The 22,135-nt window shown below is 40.2% G+C and overlaps 1 protein-coding gene across 1 annotated transcript; it reads left to right on the top strand.

Annotated features, from left to right (window-relative positions):
- Positions 1-5,833: 5,833 nt before the first annotated feature.
- LOC149460283 (olfactory receptor 5G9-like) lies at positions 5,834-6,772 on the top strand. The gene has a single exon (XM_089679892.1). The coding sequence runs from the start codon at positions 5,834-5,836 to the stop codon at positions 6,770-6,772; it is 939 nt and encodes a 312-aa protein (XP_089536018.1).
- Positions 6,773-22,135: the final 15,363 nt, after the last annotated feature.

Here is a 22,135-nt window from a genome sequence, read left to right on the forward strand (position 1 = left end):
GACCTGGAGCTGTTTGCAAAGGAAGAGTGGTCCAAAATTCCGGGTGAGAGGTGTCAGAAGCTTATTGATGGTTATAGGAAGCGACTGATTTCAGTTATGTTTTCCAAAGGGTGTGCAACCAAATATTAAGTTAAGGGTGCCAATACTTTTGTCCAGCCCATTTTTGGGGTTTTGTGTGACATTATGTCATATTTGCTTTTCTGCCTCTGTTTTATATTTGTTCCAATACATACAAAGGGAATAAACATGTGTATAGCAAAACATGTGTTAATGCAATACCTTTTTTGTGTGAAATACTTGATTTTCAGGAAAAATATCAAGGGTGCCAACAATTTCGGCCATGACTGTATTTCCCCTTATGTTTAATGTTACATTGTCTGTCACCCTTCATCCATCCTGCTCAAATAGATAGCAGTTCCTCTAGCTGTTTAATCTGCATGATTCTTATTCCCTGTGGACTTGGTAACACTGATACCTATTGTGGATACCTGTCCACTTTAACCATGTATTTAGGGGCTCAGTATAGGCAGAACCATACCTTTGGTTCATATATTCTCTAGTGCTCCTCTTGCACTGGGCAATTTCTGAGGGTAACCTCTTATCTTTCATTCCCTTACTTAATTTATTGCCCATAATGACTGACCAGTCTTTTCTCTTCTCCACTTGTGCCTATAACCTATTCCCTCTAGATCTACTATTGCAGCAGGTGTTTGCTTCATACAACCTGTTAACCAGCACTATTCTTCCTTCTCTTATCTATAACACTCCAATGAACAGTAGACACTATAATATATAACCACCAATCAATACAGTTTGATTAAGGGGAGTAAAATAGGTACCCTTTGTCCTGAAATAGACCTTATCAAGGAAGTTTGATATCTCAAATGTAAGCAAAGGACTTACCTCAGCCAGCTGACTATCATAAATTCCCAGATTGTCTCAGGCTCCTTGTTTTGAATTCTCAGGGTCACCTGTAAATCCCCTCCTAGGGAAAGTTTGCCATCTGTTCTGGACATTAATACTGAAATTTTATAGTTAGGAAACTCCTATAATCATATTGATTAGTGGTTCCAAATTAATATTAACTACTGCAGTAGGGAACAGACACAAAAAGATACACTCTGCATCATTCCAAATAAATGTTCTGTTTATTCAGCGTATTTAAAGTTTTTTATACATGTGATTACATAGGTATCACATTAATATTACAATTGTACTTTTATGGTAACAAGGGGCGTTACATAGGCAGGCTAATTTCTAATTATGACTTGAAGGAATGCAAACATGTAATGAAAACATTATTAGTGCTGTGTGCACAATGAGTGCATTTTACAATACATAGGCAAAGCATACAGAATAGAATATCATTTTATACAGAATATACAAATGTCCTTTACAGTGTAAAAAGATCAATAATAAAAACTTTGTGTCAAAGTGCTCAAGGGCCTAATCATAAACACCACCACCAAAAGTGTTATTAAAGAGTTCATGTAAAGACTGAAAACTCCAGCCAGAGATGAAAGGGTGTCCTAGATCCAGAAACACACTCTATAGCTTCTTACCAGAATGCAGTGACTCCTGTATAAAACAGATAGGTAAAAAAAAAACTTGAAAAAGATTGGAGAATCACATCCAGCATATCACCTCCTCCGGCTGATGAGTAGAGAAAGAGCTTGCCTCCAAAGTTACTTAAATGATCTGTAAAAGCTGTTCTCTGGACTTTTTTTCTGCATCATGATTGCCACAGGAAAAAAGAAATCCAGAGGAATGAAAAATGTCCAGAATGGTAAATGTGAGGATCGTAATATGAAGCATCAAATATTGGCGATGGGTGGAAATGGAAGATATTCCCTCAGTCCATGGATGTGCCCAGTTGTCCTAGCCTTATGAGTCTCCCAAACGTTTTCTTAGTCTCCCAGCTTGGCGTAGCCACCTCAACTCTCTTAGCCCAATGGAGATGGAATCTCTCCAATCTGAAGTGCTATCGCTTGAGTCAGTATGTCAGTGGTGTGGCTAGAGAGGTTTTTTTTTCTTTGAGAAGGTACATCTGACTACCACAGGGCCAATCGGCACTGACCAGCTAGATTGCATGATTGAAAGAACTGAAATCAAATGAATAAAAGAGAAGGCCAGGTAAAGTAAGACTTTGTAGGAAAGAGCTAGAGAAATTGGATAGCCTCTATCTGACATGCTGCAGCTTCTATTGCAAACTATGAGAAGCTCACAGTGCACCGTGATATCATAATAAATGGCTTCAGTACGGGACAGGGGCAAGACTAAAAGGAAAGGCTGAAGTTCAGCTGTAAAAGCTAAGTTCACTTTTGGAGTGACAGCCATATTTAGGCTGATCTCCCCCATGAGAGCAAGCAGGGGTTTTTCTTCCCCAAACCAGCCGTCACATTCAGCCTACCCACACAGCCACATCATTCATTCACAGCAATCTGTGAATGAAGAAACTACAAGTCCTGTCTGTCACCACAGTAGATGTAGGCTTGTATTTCTCAATAGATTGTGCAAGGGTGCTGGTGAGTGCCCTTGTAGTCCCTGCACACTTCCTACACTTTTAAGACAGAAACCTTGTACAGAGGTATGGGAAAAAAGCTGGAGGACATGTCTGCAGGAGCCTGGCATTGCACCCGCAATCCAATGATCAAGGGTGCAATGCTTTGCAGGCTCCTAGTGGAAAAAATAGAACATACTTATTAAAGGATAAGATTCGCAAAAAAAGACTGTTATACATGAGTAAGTTTATATATATATATATATATATATATATATATATATATATATATATATATATATATATATACACATATACATATATATACACACACATATAATATGTGTGTTTCTTTGTTCCCACTATGGCATTGTAATGGTACACTGTGACAACCAACAAGGATCTGCTACCACTAATTATGTAAACACAGACCTTGCCTCTGAAGACCCAAGGGTGTTAATTAACACTAGTAAATCAGGACCTAGTTTGTATATAATATGGTTGTCACATGTAGTGAAAACCACATTTTACTGGAGAAAAATAAGAGATAACTGGAGAGACATCTTATTAATACGTACAGTACAAAGTCCTTACTCTTTTTAGGCTGACTTTACCTGATGAGGTACAGTAAATAATATATATTTAGAAGAAGTGACACATAGCTTCATTGATAGCAGAGAAACAAATGACACATCAAATATAACAGTATAGGTGCTTTAAAAAGTTCCAGATCTTAGTGATTTTTTTTAGGGTCCCATGAACATTGGGTGTTTAACCCTTGTGCATGGGGCTCTAGCATTAAGCTGTGGGCATAGGTGCCCTTGTGCATGGGGCTCTAGCATTAAGCTGTGAGCATAGGTGTCCCATCCAGCCCCACTGTCAGTAGCCTGACAAATGTTATGAGAGCCTAAGAGCTGCTGTGGGTGGATTTCGTACCTAGCAGTACAACTATTTTTGGCAGTATGCTCTCAGCATGTCTGGAACACAGACTTCTTGTGTTTTGGCATTTTTCCCCAGGTGAATGTTGCCATAAATGTTCAGATTTCTAGGTGCCCCATCCAGCCTCCTGCAGCCACAGATTTCAACCCCTCATTAAATTTGAAAGGCTACCAGCAATGTTCCTGGACAGGACACAGAACAGCCCTCTGCTCACAGCTAAATGCCAGAGCCCTATGTTCAGTGACTAAATGCTCAGTGTGCATTGGGGCCTAATAGGTTTAAACAAATGTAAAAAAAACCCCATAAGGATAATGTTAGCTTCTTCAAATTAAACAAACATTTCAGAAACAATTGTCTAGGAGAAAAAAACATTCTCAGTGGCATAGAAATATGGTTATCGAAGGTAGTGACTGCCTATGGCTTTTTTCCCACATTGCATTGACAACAGCACATGATTTTACATATAAATTTAAATGTTCAAGATTATATTATTTCAAATGTGTGTGATAGTTGTTAGTGGTGGTGCAGACCTTTGGTTATACATTTATTGGGGTTCTCAGATGTTTTCATGCATCGTTTGTCTCTGGTGCTCTTACTAACCAGTCTTCTTCTTCCTATGATTTCAGAGCAGGTAAGTAAATAAACAGCAAGATCTGGTTGATTCCCGCTGGCAACATAGTTAGTACTTTTATACATCCGGTCTTGATAGCCATTGTTACTACTCTTTAAAGAGATTTTGTCGTGACTGTGTGGGAACTCAAAGATGGAATCTACCACTTTGGGACTCCAGCTGTACATTAGTTCTCTGTGAAGTTGGTCCCTAGACCACTCTGCTAATAATTTAACTGCTCTGGAATTTGAATGCAGCCAATTATGTAAAGAATGGTATTTACACACAAAAACAGGGTGGAATTAACTTTTGTAAATGCAACAGAGTTATATTGCAGGAACGAGGATGGAACGCCATGAGCCAAATTAAATAACCAGTAACCTTGTTTCCTAGAATAGGTGAACCTTGTGAGCTAAATAAATTGTTTGACTAATGCATAAATTTCTAAAAGTGTACTTTGAGCGAAATTAACAAAGCAATGCACATCAATTATAAAGTAGAAAATCTTAACATACACTGAATGCAAACTGATGTACTGAAATGAGAAATTGGGAGTTTCATCTGAATGTTTGTCAAGGTGGGCTTTTTTTTTTTTGTGTAAGAGTTTTATATTGCCAGATATTCCTATTTTCGTTTAGAAGAAACAAATGAAATACAATAAATGTTGAATAATGAAGGTCAATCTGAACATTCAATATGAACATGAAAAGGATTCACATGTCACATATAAACACTTTGGGAAGAAATAGGCTTTATTTTCCACTATGAAGTGGCTCTAAAGGCTGAAGGTTTTATACCTTCATTTTTTCTATGCATGAAGATAAAGAACCTTCAGTGTACAGCCCACATCAGTACTTCCCTGAGACTGATCACTATCCAGTGGTGTGTATAAGAGCAATGGCTCTCCTGGGTCCCTCTCTTTTTACTGGCTAACAAGCAGAGGGAGCCATTGACTCCCACTGCTGTCAATCACAACGAGTGAGGAGGGAGCAGGGGAGAGGGCTGAGTCACACTCAGTGGGGTTGATTTACTAAAGGCAAATAGGCTGGGCACCATACAAAGTGCAGTTGTACTCTGCAAGTGCAATTGCTCCAGAACTTTGTAAATAAGATAAAGATTCACTTTGCAAGGAATATCCAATCACGTGCAAGAAAAATAAAAAAAAAACACTTTTGCTGGCGCATGATTGGATGCTGGAAGTCAGCAGAGCTTCTGCTCATTTACTAAGCTCTGAAGCAACTGTTCTTGCAGAGGTGTTCAAGGGGGGACCCAAGAAGAAGAGAATCGGGGCTGATATGTGCAAAACAATTGCACAGAGCAGGTAAGTATAACATGTTTATTATTTTAAAGAAAAAAATATCTTTACAATCACTTTACGTACAGACTAAACTATGTATAGTTATAATTTTTGTCATATAACTGGTAATCTGAGTTGTCAAGTAACCATCAGGATATTTCTTCATTGAAAAAATATATTTACTTAAATAATGTTGTTCATCCACTGAGATATTGACATTAGTTGCCTGTACATACCAAATGATATCAGCATAGTAATATAACATTTCAATAACTTTCTAAATTTATTTAGATTTTTTTTTTTTGCTGAAGATGGTTTTTTGTTAAACCAGTTAGCAATTGTAGATATACATAATCAACCATGAATGCCTCTTTTAAAACTTGTAAAAGATCTCTTGAGAAGATTATACATATGTGTTTATTTACTTAACTTTTAAAGTATATAATGCTACATTATTTTTCTTTTGAATTTTTCAGAACTCGCATAAATGAACACCAATCATACAACCGTTACATATTTTATTGTCACTGGTATCTCAGAAAAACCAGAGCTTCAAGTGCTGATCTTCTTTCTTGTTATTTTAATTTATTTAATCACTCTTGGGGGTAACATAACCATTCTTCTTCTCATCTGCCTGGACCATCATCTTCACACTCCCATGTATTTCTTTCTGGCCAACTTGTCTGTTGTAGACATCTCATGTTCCACCATCACTCTGCATAAAATACTCTTAAGTTTCCTTACAGGAGATAAAAAAGTTCCTTTCATTGAATGCATGTTTCAGACATACATGTTTGGGTCACTGGCAGGTCATGAGCTGTTTATTTTAACAGCAATGAGTTTTGACCGATATGTGGCCATCTGTAACCCCTTGAATTACCACAAGGTCATGAGTCGTAGGACTTGCATCAGTTTGGCTTCGTTTTGCTGGTTATTGGGTTTTATCCAAACTATTTCTCTTGTAGCAATAATGGGTAGCTTCACCTGTTACTCATCCAATGAAATCAACCACTTTTTCTGTGACATTGTGCCAATGATGAAACTGATCTGCAGTGGTACCTCAGTGTTGGAAAGATTGTTTTTTGTCCAAGGCCTTTTCCTGATGACTATTGCTCCATTTGTTCTGACTTTTGTCCCTTATATTTTCATAATTGTTACCATACTGAGAATTCGTTCTAACTCTGGCCGACGTAAAGCCTTCTATACGTGTTCCTCACATCTGATGGTGGTAGTTCTGCTCTATACAACCTTGGCCAATCAGTATCTTACACCAAACTCAATCAGCAGCTTGGATTCAAAAAAGATTTTTTCTTTGTTTAACACAGCTATTGTCCCTATGCTCAATCCATTGATTTATAGTTTAAAAAATAAAGATGTGAAACTGTCTATGAAGCGAAGGTTTCGAGGTTGCAAAACGACAAATTAAAAAGTTATAAAGAGGTTTTTTTTTCATGTGCTGCAGACAGGTAAAGCCAAGTTACAGTGGCCTCCCTCCAACCAATTCAGTCCTACCCCTATACCCCTGCACTGTTTTTCATAAAAAAAAAGCATTAATACCCTCTTTACATGGGTTGTAAGTCTGGTCCCATAATGTTATGGGTCCTTCCTCCTCCTCTGTCCTCAGTGGTGGGTAGGTCCTCAATGCTGCAGCATTCTCCTGTGAACTTATGATGGCTGGATGACGTACCTCCAGGGAGCAAGCTCTTGACACCCCGGGCTCACAGAGGTAGGTTAAAATTTTGCAGGGTATCATTCAACCTGGAATAAGAGTCCCATCTAGTGATGGTATCAGCTTATTAAGAGAGACAGGGCTGAAGATAGGGTTGAGTATTGTGCACAAAGCTGCTTTTGTTTTACATTTTATGGATAGTTTTTTTCTATTATTAAACCCAAGTAGGGTTTTAACCTTTAAAATGTAAAATAAGTTATGATACTCTTATTATTTACAGACCTGTTTTACTTACAGAAACCCTATACAAATCTATACATGTAAAAGTTTCAATTTGCAATATTAAAACTTACAATATCAATCCCCTTTTTGACTAATAAAAGCTATAAAATAGTGAGACTAAAACAACTGCAGCTGAAGTTGAACATGGCCTGACCTTTGGGCAGCTCTACAAGCTAGAATCACCAGATCTCTGATAGCAGGAGTCAAGTACTCCACACAGGGCCTTCGATTATGCGACAATGAGCTCTAAAACATCATCTTACCACAGTGCCTCTGCTTTGTGGTTATCTAGGAACTCCTGAAAATTAGAAATGAGTGAAATGTTAAACTGGAATACCAAACAAACGATTTGTTTGTCTCCTAAGTGTCGCTTTGTTGGAGATTTCTTCTCCATTTTCTGTGTGCTCGGGGTTTAGAAAGTGATCAGACAGTCTCCAATAAGGGCACTTGACCTAAAGAGAGAAAGTTATTAAAAATGCAGATTTATAGTCAACATAGGAATGTTTCCCAATATATTCCTTTTGATGCTCACTTGATGCAACACTTTCTGGCTGGTTGCTGGTTACGGCCACAGCAAGAGACCTCATCTGTGTTTGGCAGAGGCAATGGTTGTCTGCTCAGGTAGCCATTTGATGTTCCTAAGTGACTCAAGGCATGCCCCACACTGTGGCTATAACCAGGGAGCAGCCAATAAGAATCAGACTGCTGGAGAACAGAGGAAGCTGCTGCCTGTAGGTATATCAGCACCTGCACTGCTGTCTCTGAATAATGAACAGAAAGTGGGGGAGATAGTTTAAAGGTAATTAAAGAATTATACTGTGTATATATATAGATAGATAGATAGATAGATAGATAGATAAAAAGAGAGAGCTTATACCTCTATACCCTTATACTGTGTGCGTCTACTATCAGCTTAGAGTTATATTAAATACAAAAACAACAATAACAAAAAACGCTCACCAGCCACTTTATTGGGTACACCTTGCTAGTACTAGGATGGACCCACTTTTGCCTTCATGACTGCCTTAATTCTTCATGGCATAGATTCAACAAGGTGTTGGAAACATTCCACAAAGATTTTGGTCCACATTGACATGAGTTACTGTTGCTTTTCTATCATCTTGAACAGTCTGCCCATTCTCCTCTGACATCAGCAAGGCATTTTCATGCACACAGCTACCGCTCATTGGATATTTTCTCTTTTTCGGACCATTTTCTGTAAACCATAGAGATGGTTGCGTGTGAAATTCCCAGTAGATCAGCAGTTTTTTAAATACTCAGCCCATCTGGCACCAACAAGCATGCCACGTTCAAAGTCACTTAAAACCTCCCTTTCTTCCCCATTTTGATGCTCAGTTTGAACTTCAGCAAGTCGTCTTCACCACGTCTAGGTGCCTAAATGCATTGAGTTGCTGCCATGTGATTGGCTGATTAGCAATTTGTGTTACCAAACAATTGAACAGGTATTCCTAATAAATTGGCCGGTGAGTGTATATTGACATAGCTTAATAAATACTGACATAAATGTGTTTTAAAAAAATATATAAAAGGTACTTTTCGCAACTGAAATTGGGACTTTACCAAAAAAGTTTTTATTGGATAGGGTGGGTAAGGGTTAGAAGCTCTTTTTAAAAAGTGTACATCAGACAGACCAATATTTTTTCTTCTTTTCAATAATTATTTTAAGTGGTATTAAGACCAAAAGGAAACATTTAGACAATTGTTGCTTACCCATCCTTAGATGTGGTCACTGCATGAGTTTTCTCTTTTAGGGTTTTTTTCTTTTCTTTCACCTGTTGATCCAGCTATTAAGTCTGTTATTGTTCCACTTCCATTTCCAGACCAAGCTGTCCACCAAAATTGTCAGTTAGGTGTTTAAGACAAACCATTTAACAATAACATAGATATTTACTACAATGGTCAGCTTTTATTCATTTGTGTAAAACCTTTTTCCCAAAATGATAAAAAGTATTGCTATGATTGCATTACCGAGTTCTTTCTTTACATCTTATAAAAAGCTCTGCTCCTCCTTTCTTTGGAATAACAAACACCCCAGAATTAGCTTTGTACAACTCACCATGCCTAAGAGAAGTGGAGGTATTGGACTACCTGACATTACACGGTACTACAGGGCGTGTCAATTGGCAAGAGTAGTAGACTGGACCTCGAACTGTGATCGTAAGATTTGGGTTGACGTAGAATCAGATTTTTCGATGATTTCGCTTGCCTCCTCCCCTTGGCTTGGAAATGCTCATATTCCCACTGAATTTCGGGATCACCCTCTTGTAGGCCCCACGTTAAACTGTTGCCGACAGATATTCCAGAACACTGAGCTCTCTTCCTCCCCGGGCCCCTTAACCCCAATCAAAAAGAACCCTGACTTTTTGCCGGGTATGTCCCGGACTTTCCTCTCTGGATGTGACCTTCCAGATAATCTGACAATACATCACCTTTTCAAAAATAATAAGTTCTTATCTAGAGAGAACATTTTGAAGTTATGGCCATCCCTGAACCTAACACCGTGGATATATAGAGAAATTCATCATTTTACACATAACGCCTCGCATTTACAAGACTACTCCAGGTCGCTTACTCCATTTGAGAAACTTCTCGAATTCCCCCCAGCGACATGTTATATCCAAGCTTTACTCCCTTCTTGAAACTACTAGTATATCTCAACCTCGCGTGTGAGGCTTGGATACGAGATTTACAAATACCTTTGTCAACTGACGACTGGGATCACATTTATGAACACATACATTCGGGCTCCATGTGTGTTTCCACGCAGGAAAGTAATTACAAATTATACTCTAGATGGTACAGAGTTCCGTCCCTGCTGCATAAATTTGACCCTAACATTTCAGAGTTGTGCTGGAGATGTAGACAGACAACAGGCACACTCCTACATATCTGGTGGGATTGTCCCTTGTTGCAGCCTTTTTGGGAAAAAGTGCGAGATATAGTCTCACAAGTGACTACTTACACTCTGGAATACACCCCGGCTCAATTTTTACTTCACCACTCCTCAATTCCGTTAAGGATGTACCGTAAGTCTCTTACCCTGCATATGATAAATGCGGCAAAACAATGTATTCCTGTCCACTGGCGATCAGAACAGATTCCTACTGTGCGGGAGTGGTTTCATAGGGTCATCAGAGTTGCGGAGATAGAGGAATTGATTTCAGTGACAAGAGACCACCCTGAGAGATTTCGGAAAACTTGGGCGTGTTGGAAACACTTCCAAACTACCAATTTCTATAATCTCTATATGAATAACTAAAACTAATCTACAGGTCGTGAATACCGTTCAAAGTTATCACCTCTGGAATAGCGACGCGGACCGTGTTTATCGAAATGTATGTTAAGTCCTAAGGATAATACCTATTAGCTTGTCTACTATATTATATTATGGTTGGCTTAATAGCTATTACCTATTACTTGATCCATCCTTCCCTTCTCACTTCCTTCCCACCTCCCCCCCCCCCACCTTCTTGTTGGGTAAATCTGTAATATAAAAAATTCCCTTATACATTTGCAACACTTGTTGGCTGATTCCTGTGACTGTACATTTTGCATTTTATTTTTTAAGGCCTAGTTCCCTTGTCAGTAGGGATGAGCCGAAAATGCCCGGGTTCAATTTGTGGAGGTTAGGCCATGCATATCAAAATATCAAAAGCTTGGATTCCTGAATCTGAAACCCATTGAAGTCAATGGAATCCAAATCTGTCAAATTATTTATATCTGTTTTTAAGGTTAATAGCCAAGGAATTGTAAAAAAAAGTTTGCAGGGATGTCAAGGTCCTACCTTTTCCCTGAGGTTTTGTTACTCCATGTGCTGGCGTCCATCTTGGATTCTGCTGTGCATGGTGGGAATCCTTTTATGCCTTCAGGTCTCTGAGGTCCATCCCCCAGAGGGGTGTGGCTGATGACATATAAGCCTGTGGCCCGCACATGCTCTTTGCACTTGTGTCTTGTGTCTTTGTCTTCCTACAGCTCTGTGTATACGCTCGTGACTCTTCTGGTATTCTGACTCGGCTTGTGATTAAGACCATTCTCTGTGTTTTCCTTCGATCTGACCTTCCGTTGCTGAACCCGGCCCGTGACCTGTGATTCTCTGTCTACTGTTCTGACCATTTTGTCCCATTGTTGTCGACCCAGCTTGCCTGACTACGCTATTGTCATTCTCACCAGCTACACGCCATTGGCGGCGGCCATTACCGCAGCCGGGGTGTCTCGGGGGCCGCAACCTGGTACCTGGCTGCGTCAAGTCCATCCCCACCATCAGGGGCCCTGGTGAAGGGCAGCCTGGGACTTAGACTCCACGCCCTGAGGGACTTCGGTCTGTTGGTGGTGGTTGTCGTCAGCCAGTGCGTTACCCTGCCACTAGGCCTACCTGTCCGTTCCACAGCCCTGCCCTGACAAGGGAGCAGTTGCTTATCATTCAAGATGTGTGCAACAATTTGACACTTTTGGAAGAAAGTCCTAAATGGTGAACAGCAATGAGGAGGGTATTAGTGGTACAATCCCTATCATGTTCCTCCTGGAGCACAGCTAATGGCCTGATAGACTGGACACTGGAGACACAGAAACAGGAGGAAGAGGAGGAGTTGCTGCTGTCTCAGTGCCAGCATGATCCTTTGTCCACCTCTATCACTGTGAGACAGAGGCAAAAGAAAGCAGAGGAATATAAGCAGGGTTAGGGTACTAGTGATGAACTGAAGGAGGAAATGGGGCAAGTTTTAAGGGGTACCTTTCACCCCTTCCAAAGATCAGCAGTTGTATATGGGTGGCGTGAGATTGGTGGGGACATTGTTCTCCTCAGCAGCACCAAAGACTCAGGGTTCCCTTCTACTGGCAACTAAAGGGTCCCCTCCTACTGGCAACTAAAGGGGAAAGGGATATTTTATGCTCAAATGCCTGTGCAAGGACCCCAGGATTCAAGTTATCAAAGAGGGGGACCATTACTGAGTGGCCATCCTAACAGATCCCAAATACAGTGGTAAAAATGGTTGATCTACTGACCCCCATTCCAGATGGAGCCCAAAATACATCACTTTGAGGAGGTCACATTTCTTTATGGTGGCAGGGTCCGCTGTGATGACCGTAACATAACAGCCACCCCTAGCTGCAGGTATCACTGGACTACTGGGTTTCCAGGCTGGACCACTTGTTGAGCTTGCACAGTATGTGCTGGAGTTTTTGGCTTGCCCTTCTACCAATGTGCTGTCTGAGAGGACCTCCAGTGCCACAGTAGGTTTTGTTACAGAAAGACAAATCTGACTGTCCCTTAACAGTGTGGGCTAACTCACTTTTGCTGCTAATGCTACAGATCAAACTTTTAATTGGCATCTGCCTCAACTTCCAATAAAAGATTTTTGTACCATTGCCCTCCTGACCTGTTACGGTGCTTGGACACTGTAGAGATTCCACACAATGCCTCCACAGATGGACCTCAGCTGCCAGATTTCTAATGTTTGTAATATAAATCTTTCATCGTGTCTTAAAGTTTGCAAACCCGTTTCAGTGCCTTGGCACTGTGAAGGTGCAACAAAATGTTTTTTGTAGCTGGACCTCATCTGCCAAATTTATAATATTTGGTGCAGGGAAAATTCTGCATTACAACTTTAAATTTGCACTATAAAAACCTTTGTAGTGTATTATCTGAAAGACACTAATATTTATTGCAAGATAAGACCTGCCTCATCTCTCCTATTATATTGTAGCCTATCCAGACTTCTTACATACTATCCAGCCACTGAACACTATTTCTGGCTATTGTCTCTCAGATAATACACTCTAACGTTTATTGAACTGTAAAACTGCCTCATTTCTCTCTCTCATATTTGGCCCAATAAAAATGCCTGCATACTGTCCAGCCAGTGAACAATATTTTTGACTATTGTCTCTCAGATATTTCACTCTAATGTTTATTTCAAGATAAAACCTGCTCATCTTTCCCTCCTATGCTGTGGCCTAAATAAGTTGCTTACATACTTTTCTGCCACTGTACAATATTTGTTGCTATTCTCTCTCAAATAATACACTCTAATGTACAGTATATTTCAATATAAACCCGCCTTGTCTCTTACTTTTATATTGTGGTCTAACCAAGCTGGTTCACCCAGCCAGTCAGCATATGGCTTGGTATGGTATGGTTCAAGAGGGGTTTTGCACACTCACTCCGCCTCCCTTTCCAAGTAAACCAGACTGCATGCCCAGCTTAAGGGATTTTATTTCTAGGTTGCAGCCTTTTTACTGTGAACTCACATGGGGGGGATCTGGGAGCCCAAATATTGTTAAAGGCAGATTCTGATAATCCCCCCTGCCCACAGACCCTTACAACGACTGGCCAGGGTTGTATGGAAGAGGCCCTTGTCCACATCAACATGGGGACAAAGTGCTTTGCCAGGGGAGTCTACCCTGGCAAAACACCCCCCCATGCTGAGGGCATGTGGCCTTGTATGGTCATGGGGAACCACATTCTCGTGCTCCCTTTCTTGGCCAGACAGACTGCATTCTTGGATTAAGGGCCAGGTATGGATTTTTATGGGTATCCTTATGCATTTTTATTTCTATTAGGTCCACCCCTTAAAATCCATACCAGATGCATTTTTTGTCATTCTTGCTGTAGTATATACATTTACAAAAGAAAAAAAAAATTTAATTTGCCAGAAAATTTACCCTGTGCCATATCATTGCTGGCTTAAAAAAACACAGACTCCTCTAAAACCCCTAAAAATTTAAAATATATAGCAGACCTTTGTAGGGGTCTATGTGCTGTTTGTTTATTTAACAAAGAAACAGACAATGAAATGTCATTTGCTATCAATTTTAAACACTTTTTTTCCTTTGTAAATGTCAGCACTGAGGTTTGCACATGCCCCCCTCCCAATCACAGCCTGCATCTTGCCTCAGATTTAACAGACTAAAGAATATACATACTGTCCTGTACTCCTGAACCCACAGCCAGCATGGACTGCAGAAGGCAAAGCTTTCTGGAACGCAGCATACACAGATGGGGAAGATTTTTCTCCATCTGTATATGATGTATTAAGAGACTCATCCCACATTAGGAGGAGATATGAGGCCACTCCAAAGCTTCCATACAGCTTACAGAACAACCTCCCTCTCCACATCACCAGGTCCCTTGACTTCCATCTGACTAAATCCACACTTTATTGCAGTAATGTCAAGTTCATTTCTAGCACAGATTTTGCCCCATACTGAGGTATACGCTTCTCAATTCTTTTTCAAAGGTAAATTGCTTAGTCTCCAGGCCTTGAATATGCTCTCAGTTTTTGTCTCCTTTCCCATGTGGATGTACCTTCAACACAAACACTTCTTCTCATCTCACCCTACGGAAAGTACATGGACTAGAATCCTTACACTGTTTGAGTCTTTGTGTAAAAAATAAAATCCCCAATGCCATTTGGTCTCTACTATTTATTTTTTGTTTCTCCTAACACCCTCCTCTGTCACTGATCCAGCACAATTGATGTGGGAGAAAGGTAGACCTTTCTTATGATGAGTGGGTCACCATTCATGAATACACTCATAAGGGGCTACTGAATGTCAAAAATCCAAGAAAACTATTCCAAAATTAGGACCAGGCGGTATTGTACCCTGTCCTTGCTACACAAATTTTCACCTTCCATGTTACATAAGCGCTGGAGGGGCCATGAGGAGGGCATGATGCCAAACATTTGGTGGTTGTGTGAACATCTCCAGCCTTTATGCTTACTACCGAGATCTCCATGCTTCCCTTGGAGTATATACCAGCCAAGTTTTTTTTTTCACTTCTCTCTCAGCAAATCCTACCACAAATCTTTGGCTATGTTTATGGTGAATGACACCAAGCTTTGCATCTCTGTGCATCCCTGTACACTGACTTTCAACACACGCTTCAGCAATACAGAAATCATTTAAAGGATTGAATATTGGCAGCACTAGGGTCATTGGTTTGAATCCCAACTATAGAACTACCTGTATGTAGTTAGCTTGTTCTTCCAGTGACTGCGTGGATTTCCTCGGGGTACTTCAGTTTCCTCCCACACTCCAAAGACATGCTGGTAGGTTAATTGGATTCTATCTAAATTGGCCCTTGAATGTGTATGAATGTGAGTTAGGGGCCTTAGATTGTACGCCCTTTGAGGGTTAGGGACTAATGTGAATGTATAATATGTGCTGTATATGTAAAGTGTAGTGTAAATTGACAGCGCTATATAAGTACTTGTAATTTAAAAAAAATAAATAAAAAAACATAGAAGAAATGGAAGAACATATACACATTTCTCAAGACTTTCTCACCTAGTTTGTCTGTATATGGTCCTGCTAGACCCATTTTAAAACTACTGAGCAATATAGAGCTTACCTTGAATCTGTTGGGTGTCTGTAGATGTTGAGTGGTTCTTGGTTCACCCTCCTGTTTTTCCCCTATGGACAATTTTCTCCCCCCACAACTATTCCAGAGACTGTAGGGGAGATTAAGTTTTTCCCTGCTCCTCATTTTGTACTTTGGAATTCTCTTTCCTGTTTTCCACTCTTTTTTTCCAGAACCTTACCCCCTCCCACCCTTTTTTTTTCCTCTTTCTTCTCCTTTTTTTTCTCTCCCCTGTGCATGTCAGCCTCCCTTTTCTCTCCCTTCTCTCTTGAACTTCCTGTATCTCTGGTATCCCCCTCATTTTAGTCTGACGTAGACCTCACTGCCAAACTGAGCAATCACTGTAGGGCTAAATCTTACCCTTGGTGTTTTGTAGCACACTACATTGAACTACGATTCAGTTTATGGAGGTTCTTTTACTGTATATTCCTATTGAATGTAATGTTTGTATCCTCTGTTATGTTTGAATGGTCACTATTTTAGCTTGTATATTATTTCTTCTTGCGGTGACCTCAGTAAAAAGTTTATGAAAAAAAAATAGGTAAAATAATTTTGAAACTAAGAAAATGCAGTTATGGTGTCTATATACTAATACTTCTCTTAGAAAGTATCTATAACATTGTATGTTCACAACTTTTTATTGAGTCAATGAGTGCTTCATCTGCTGTGTTTTTGACCAAGTGTTTTAGGGTGTGATACAAATGGGGGTAGTATTTTGTGGGTGTGGTTAAAAATAGGGGCATAGTTTTGTGGGTGTAATTAAAAGTATGTTCCACAAAGTTTATTGAGAAAAATTCAAAACATATAAATGGTATAAATTGTACAATGTAATACAATGTGCCAAAGAAAAACGCGGTAAAACACAAATCGCACATGCCAAACAATAAGAAATACGCAGGCGAACAAAATAATAAAGCCATCTCGTGTCACCTGTAACAATAATGAAGTCGAACTTGGAAAGAAAAACACGAGAACACAGCAAAAATAAATAAATAAATAAATAAATAAAAAAAAAAAAAAAAGGGAAGGCAAACACCAATCATAATCACCACATTGCGTACAAAATATCACCAAACGAGCAGGATCATGTATTTGCACCCCCATATATCTTTTATCGTAGAGTAGCAGAGTAGGGGGGAAGGGGATAAAGCTAAAGGTGCTGGGCTTCTGGTGCAAGGAAGAAGTTGCGAAAGAATAGAAAGCTCGGTGTTATCCATGAAGAGCAGCAAAGGTACCACTCAAAGGTAGCCAACGCATATGAAAATAACTCCGTGGAATGGGAGAGGCACATGTGCAAGTGTAATCCGGGTGTGAGATTAGGTTGCCTATGGACAGAAGAATGAACGTATGTGTAGAGGAAAAAAAAAAAAAGGAAGAAATGAAGTGGAGAAGATGTGAAAAACAGCAAAGACAGTAATGGCAGGTACAGGGCACAAGGAGGAAGGAGTCGGGAGAAAAGAAAAAATAAAAAATGGTGAGAAGCTGGAAAGCCAAAGAAGGTAGAAAAAAAGTGTAGAATAAAAAAAAAAAAAAAAAAAAAAAAAAAAAGGGGGGGGGGGTAAGGGTCAAAGGGGAAGGAGACTAAGGGGGGGGCGGTATGGATAGACATGTCATATAGGTGAAAGCTCCAGGACAGAGCTGGTGTGCTCATCCCCTAGGGGATAGAGACATAAAGCAGACAATCGGGCACCAGGGAAAAGGAGTGTCTCACTACCTGATCAGTGAAAGGGATATAATAGAAAAGTGTTATCGACAGCCTAGCAAGGGTCGAGGAGTCAATACAATACAGAGTGTAATACAAAGCCACAGGTCTGGCTCAGAGTCAGGTAGAAAGACCCATGATGGAGTGGTATTCGTGGGTCGTTCGGAAGTGAATCCAACACGACCAAGTATGGGAGAATTTAGTCGGGTTATCTTGGGAGGAAGCAATCAGCTCCTCCATCTCTGCAATTCTTCCTAGACGAGTTAACCAAACTTTTATTGAGGGGGGTTGAGTAGATCTCCAAAGCACAGGAAGACAGAGTCTAGCAGCATTAATCATATGCATAGCTAACGATCGGAAGTAGAGACGTTTGGGGAGCGGTGTATGGTGGAGGAGAAATTGGGCCGGGAGAAATCGAGAGGTAAAGTAGACACAGACGAGGTTATACGGTGGACTTCCTGCCAGAAGGGCAGGACGATAGGACAGGACCACCGGGTGTAATTAAAAGTAAGCATGGTTAGATATGGACATTACAAAACTTAAACTGGAGAGTGCAAAATCTGGTGCACCTCTGCATAAAAATCAATCAGTTTCCAGGATTTATTGCCAAAGCTTAATTGAACAAGCTGAAGTTAGAAGCTGATTGGCTACCATGCACAGCTGCACCAGATTCTGAGTGCACCAGTTTTAGTAAATCTGCCCCTTGGTGTCCCTGGATTACTTTTGAGAATCTGGTAACCTGTCCTCAATTGCCAGTGTTTGCACAGCTGGATTTCAGCTTTCTAACATTGCTGCAGGGTAATGTTTGCATTGTGTTTAGAAGTTTTCAGGAAATATGTGGAATAACTGTACACAGAGATCCATGGAGGTGTTTATTTTATAACTTTGAACCTTCAGCAAAATTATATAAACATAAGGTACTTTATCACTTAATTAGTGCGGCTAAGGATTTGATTCCCATGTCCTGGCAGGTTCCCAAAGCACCAAGAATTAACGAATCAATAAATAGAGTTGAAAATATCTATAGGATGGAGGAACTATGTCACATGGAGGAGGCTAAAATGGAAAAATTCAGGAAAATGTGGTGGAGTTGGTTGAAATGTAAAACCTCTCAAAGATATATGGAACTGGTCAGAAGTGAGGGGGAAGTGTAGAAGTCAGGAGAGAGCCTTAATTGAGAATCCGAGAGAGAGCAGCATCAGAGATAAATATGAGAGAAGATCTAGTTCAAGAAAGAGGATGTGGATGGGGAAAATGGGTTGGGGGGAGGGCGGGTGGGGGCGGAGATAATATTGGGGGTAAATGAAAATATGTATATGTGAAATATTTTTTCAAATGTGTTGTTCTTTTTGTATTGGTAAATCAATCAGTTTAAATAAATAAAAAAAAAAGCTGTTGTGCCACTGGCCAATTTCTGCAAAGTTGAGAGCTTTTACCTTTCTTTTAAGAGTAAACTTTCCTATAGATTTTGGATCTGTTGTGTTTGCTACTTCCATTGGTCAATCAATGACTATTCCCCTGTGTTAGCAAAATCAAGTGTCACAGCAAGAACGCTCTGAAAAATACTTCTGTATGTGGAGAACTTCATAACCCCTGTCAGGTTTTCTATTTCGCCATCTGTGTCCCATTGGGGAGATTCCTCTTTCCTGTCCCATAGTCCAACAGGAACTGATAGGAAATTCCTCCAAACTGAGGGAATCCCTGGTTGTCACCAGGGTCACTATAATTAGCATCCCCATTGGCATATTTCCTTTCTGTTACCGTTCTAAGGACAACCTAAAATTTGGGATTTTCTTTCAACAGTAAACATAACAAATAGAGACTCTGAATCTCCCTAACAGGGACACATACAACAATAAAAACCTGACAGATATGCTAATCACACAGCAATCAGTCAAAAACTAAAGTGTAGTGAAGTATATGTGACTTTCTGTTCTTCACAATTTAACTGCTTTCCCTCCGCCCTATAGCAGAAGTACTGCTGCAGGGCAGCACGGGTGCACAAAATCACGCATATATACATGATTTTGCATTTCCGGATAGGGGGCATACGCACCGCCATTTGCAGCCTTGGCTGTCAATCACCAGGTCCCGGCAGGTGATTACTCGCTGGTGCCTGGTGATTGCCAAGTATCTCAGGCAGGGGGGAGAACTGTCTGTAAAGAAAACAGTTCTCTCCCCTGTCAGATCCTGCACACTGGTTTGCATGGCTCTGCATAGCACAGCCATGCAAAGCAGTGTGCTTACAGTAAAGCACAAACACAGCCCACAGTAAAACGGCACACAGTACACAGTTAACCCTTTGATCGCCCCACATGTTAACCCCTTCCTGCCCAGTGCCATTAGTACAGTGTTAGTGCTTTTTGTATTGGTGTCACTGGGGATGTCAGTGACACCAAGTCAGTCCCCCCAGTGTCAGAATGCCTGCCACAGTCCTGCTATAAAGTAGCTGATCACCTCCATTACTGTTAAAAATAAATTTAACCTCCCTGGAGGTATTCCCGCGTGTAGTTCGGGGTAAAGTTTCAGCACCACAAGCGGTAACCTCGAGCTACACTTGGGAATACCCTGCAGCGTTGCTCCGGGATCTCTTCTGCACTTACCTTGTCCTGCGCTCCCGCGATGTCCCCCCTGCAATGTCCCCAGCCATGCCATCTGGCCGATGCCGGCATCTGTCTTCCGGGTTCCGTTACCTGCGACGTCAGGACGTACGAGGACGGAACTGGTGGGAAATTTAAAAATGTCAAAAAGTGACATTCACTGAATACACTAAAATCACATAGTAAAACATTACTGTATCAAACCATTTCACATACATTTTGTCCCTAGTGCTTTGTCCTGTGCCCTGCCTACATTTCTACTGTTTTTTCTGCCTGGAAACTTATGTCCATGGCGTCCAAAAAGTGTCCCTTTAGGTCAAAAGCGGTTTTAGACCAGCTAGAGAACAGCGATAGTAAATTAGAACCACTTGCAGAATCGAGTGATAATGATTTGTGGGGAAATTCGTCATCAGACACTGAAAACGATTTTATGGCTTTGCTCAGTGATGTGCGAACGTGGCGCTATATTTCAAATTTCTGTGTTTTTGGTTTGATTATAATATTGAATTAAATTTATTATTATTATATTATTATTTTTTATGATTATTTATTAAATTATAATTTATGATTTCGTGTTTCAAATTGTAACATACCCGGGATGTTTACTAGACTCTTGTTCGGACAGATTTCAGTGAGTTATTCCTAAAAATTACAGGCCTACAATAAAAAAATGACACATTTCCATGAAACAAATTTGTACCGCTTTGAGTACAGAAATACTGACATAATCAGACTGCTAGGGAGGCTACAAAAAAATCCCAGTATCTATACCGCTATTTGTAAACGCTATAACTTTTACGTAAACCAATTAATTTCCACATATTGGGATTTTTTTTAGCAAAGACATGTAGCAGAATACATTTTGGCCTAAATGTATGACGAAATTTGATTTCTAAAACTTTTTTACTGGACATGTTTAACTACTTCCCGCCCGGCCGTCATTTGACTATAGGCCGGGCGGGAAGTAGTTAAACATGTCCAGTAAAAAAGAACCTCTCGTCCCTCCAGGAGGGCATCATATGACATCCTGCCCGGATCATGCTTTGAGCGTGCCTGAAGGGCCGCGCTGTGACGAGATCAGTCACCTGCTGTGTACCTCAGACACGTACGATAACAGATCTGTGTACTGGCCCTGTTGCCAGTACCATGTGACCTGCTGTGACCAAACAGAGCAGGTCACATGACAGTTGTATACAATGGATGGCTTCCTTTCATGCCATCCATTCTATACAAGTGTGTCTAGCTGTGAATGGTCACAGTGGTCACATGCACAGGCTGGGCCAGTCACAGCCCATCTGTGTCACGTAATTAGCCGTGGCCAATCACAGCTAATCACAACAAAAAAAGCTGAATTAATTGATCTAATTCAGTTAAATGCTTTCTTATAGCAAAGAAATAATTTGCTATAACCAATCAAATTGTGTAAAAAAAAAAAAATAAAACATACTGACCACTTCACCAAAGTAGTACAATGTTATTATGGTAACATTATACTACTTTGGTCATAGTGTAATATGAAAATAAAATCTTAAAAAAAAGAGAAAAAAAATTAATAAAAAATAAAAAAATTGAAAAAAATTATCAATTTTTTTTGTACTGTCTCCAGTCAGTGTCTCTGATCACCGCCACACCAGTTATATGATGATGCTGTACTGAACTGGTGACAGCATGTAAAAAACAATTATGCAAAAAAAATGTTTACTTTCTTAATTTTCTGAAAAAATGACAAAAAAATTACAACTGCAAAAAATTTACCATGCCTCTTATTAAATACGTCGGCCTGGTCAGGAAGGGGGGTAACTCCTTTGGAGGGCAAGTGGTTAAACTTTTATTGGTACCTGGAAGTATAGACATTGCAATACCTCTGGTGCTCTGAAAGAAGATTTGCAGGTCTTCTATACAGTAGCCACACTGTCCATCCCTCTTCCCAACTGTTCATTTACTGGAAAATTTGCATTTTGGGAATGATTCTAGCAAAGGGCTCCATTGAACAAGGGGGAGGAGAGGGCTAGCAAATTACAATACAGATTTGTAGGAGACTCGCAAGCCTCCTGTTGAACCAGTGGAAGTATGGAGAGAGACACTTAATTTATAACCCAGCATTATACAATTAAATGCACATGCTAGAATATGGTGTCGCTGTCAGGGATCGGTGT

This window comes from Staurois parvus, unplaced genomic scaffold (assembly GCF_062004578.1).
Source record: "Staurois parvus isolate SC_StPar_1 unplaced genomic scaffold, SC_StPar_1.0 ptg000232l, whole genome shotgun sequence".
Classification (NCBI taxonomy): domain Eukaryota; kingdom Metazoa; phylum Chordata; class Amphibia; order Anura; family Ranidae; genus Staurois; species Staurois parvus.

Coding starts and splice junctions, on each gene's coding strand:
- LOC149460283 (XM_089679892.1), top strand. CDS start 5,834: ATGAACACCAATCATACAACCGTTACATATTTTATTGTCACTGGTATC.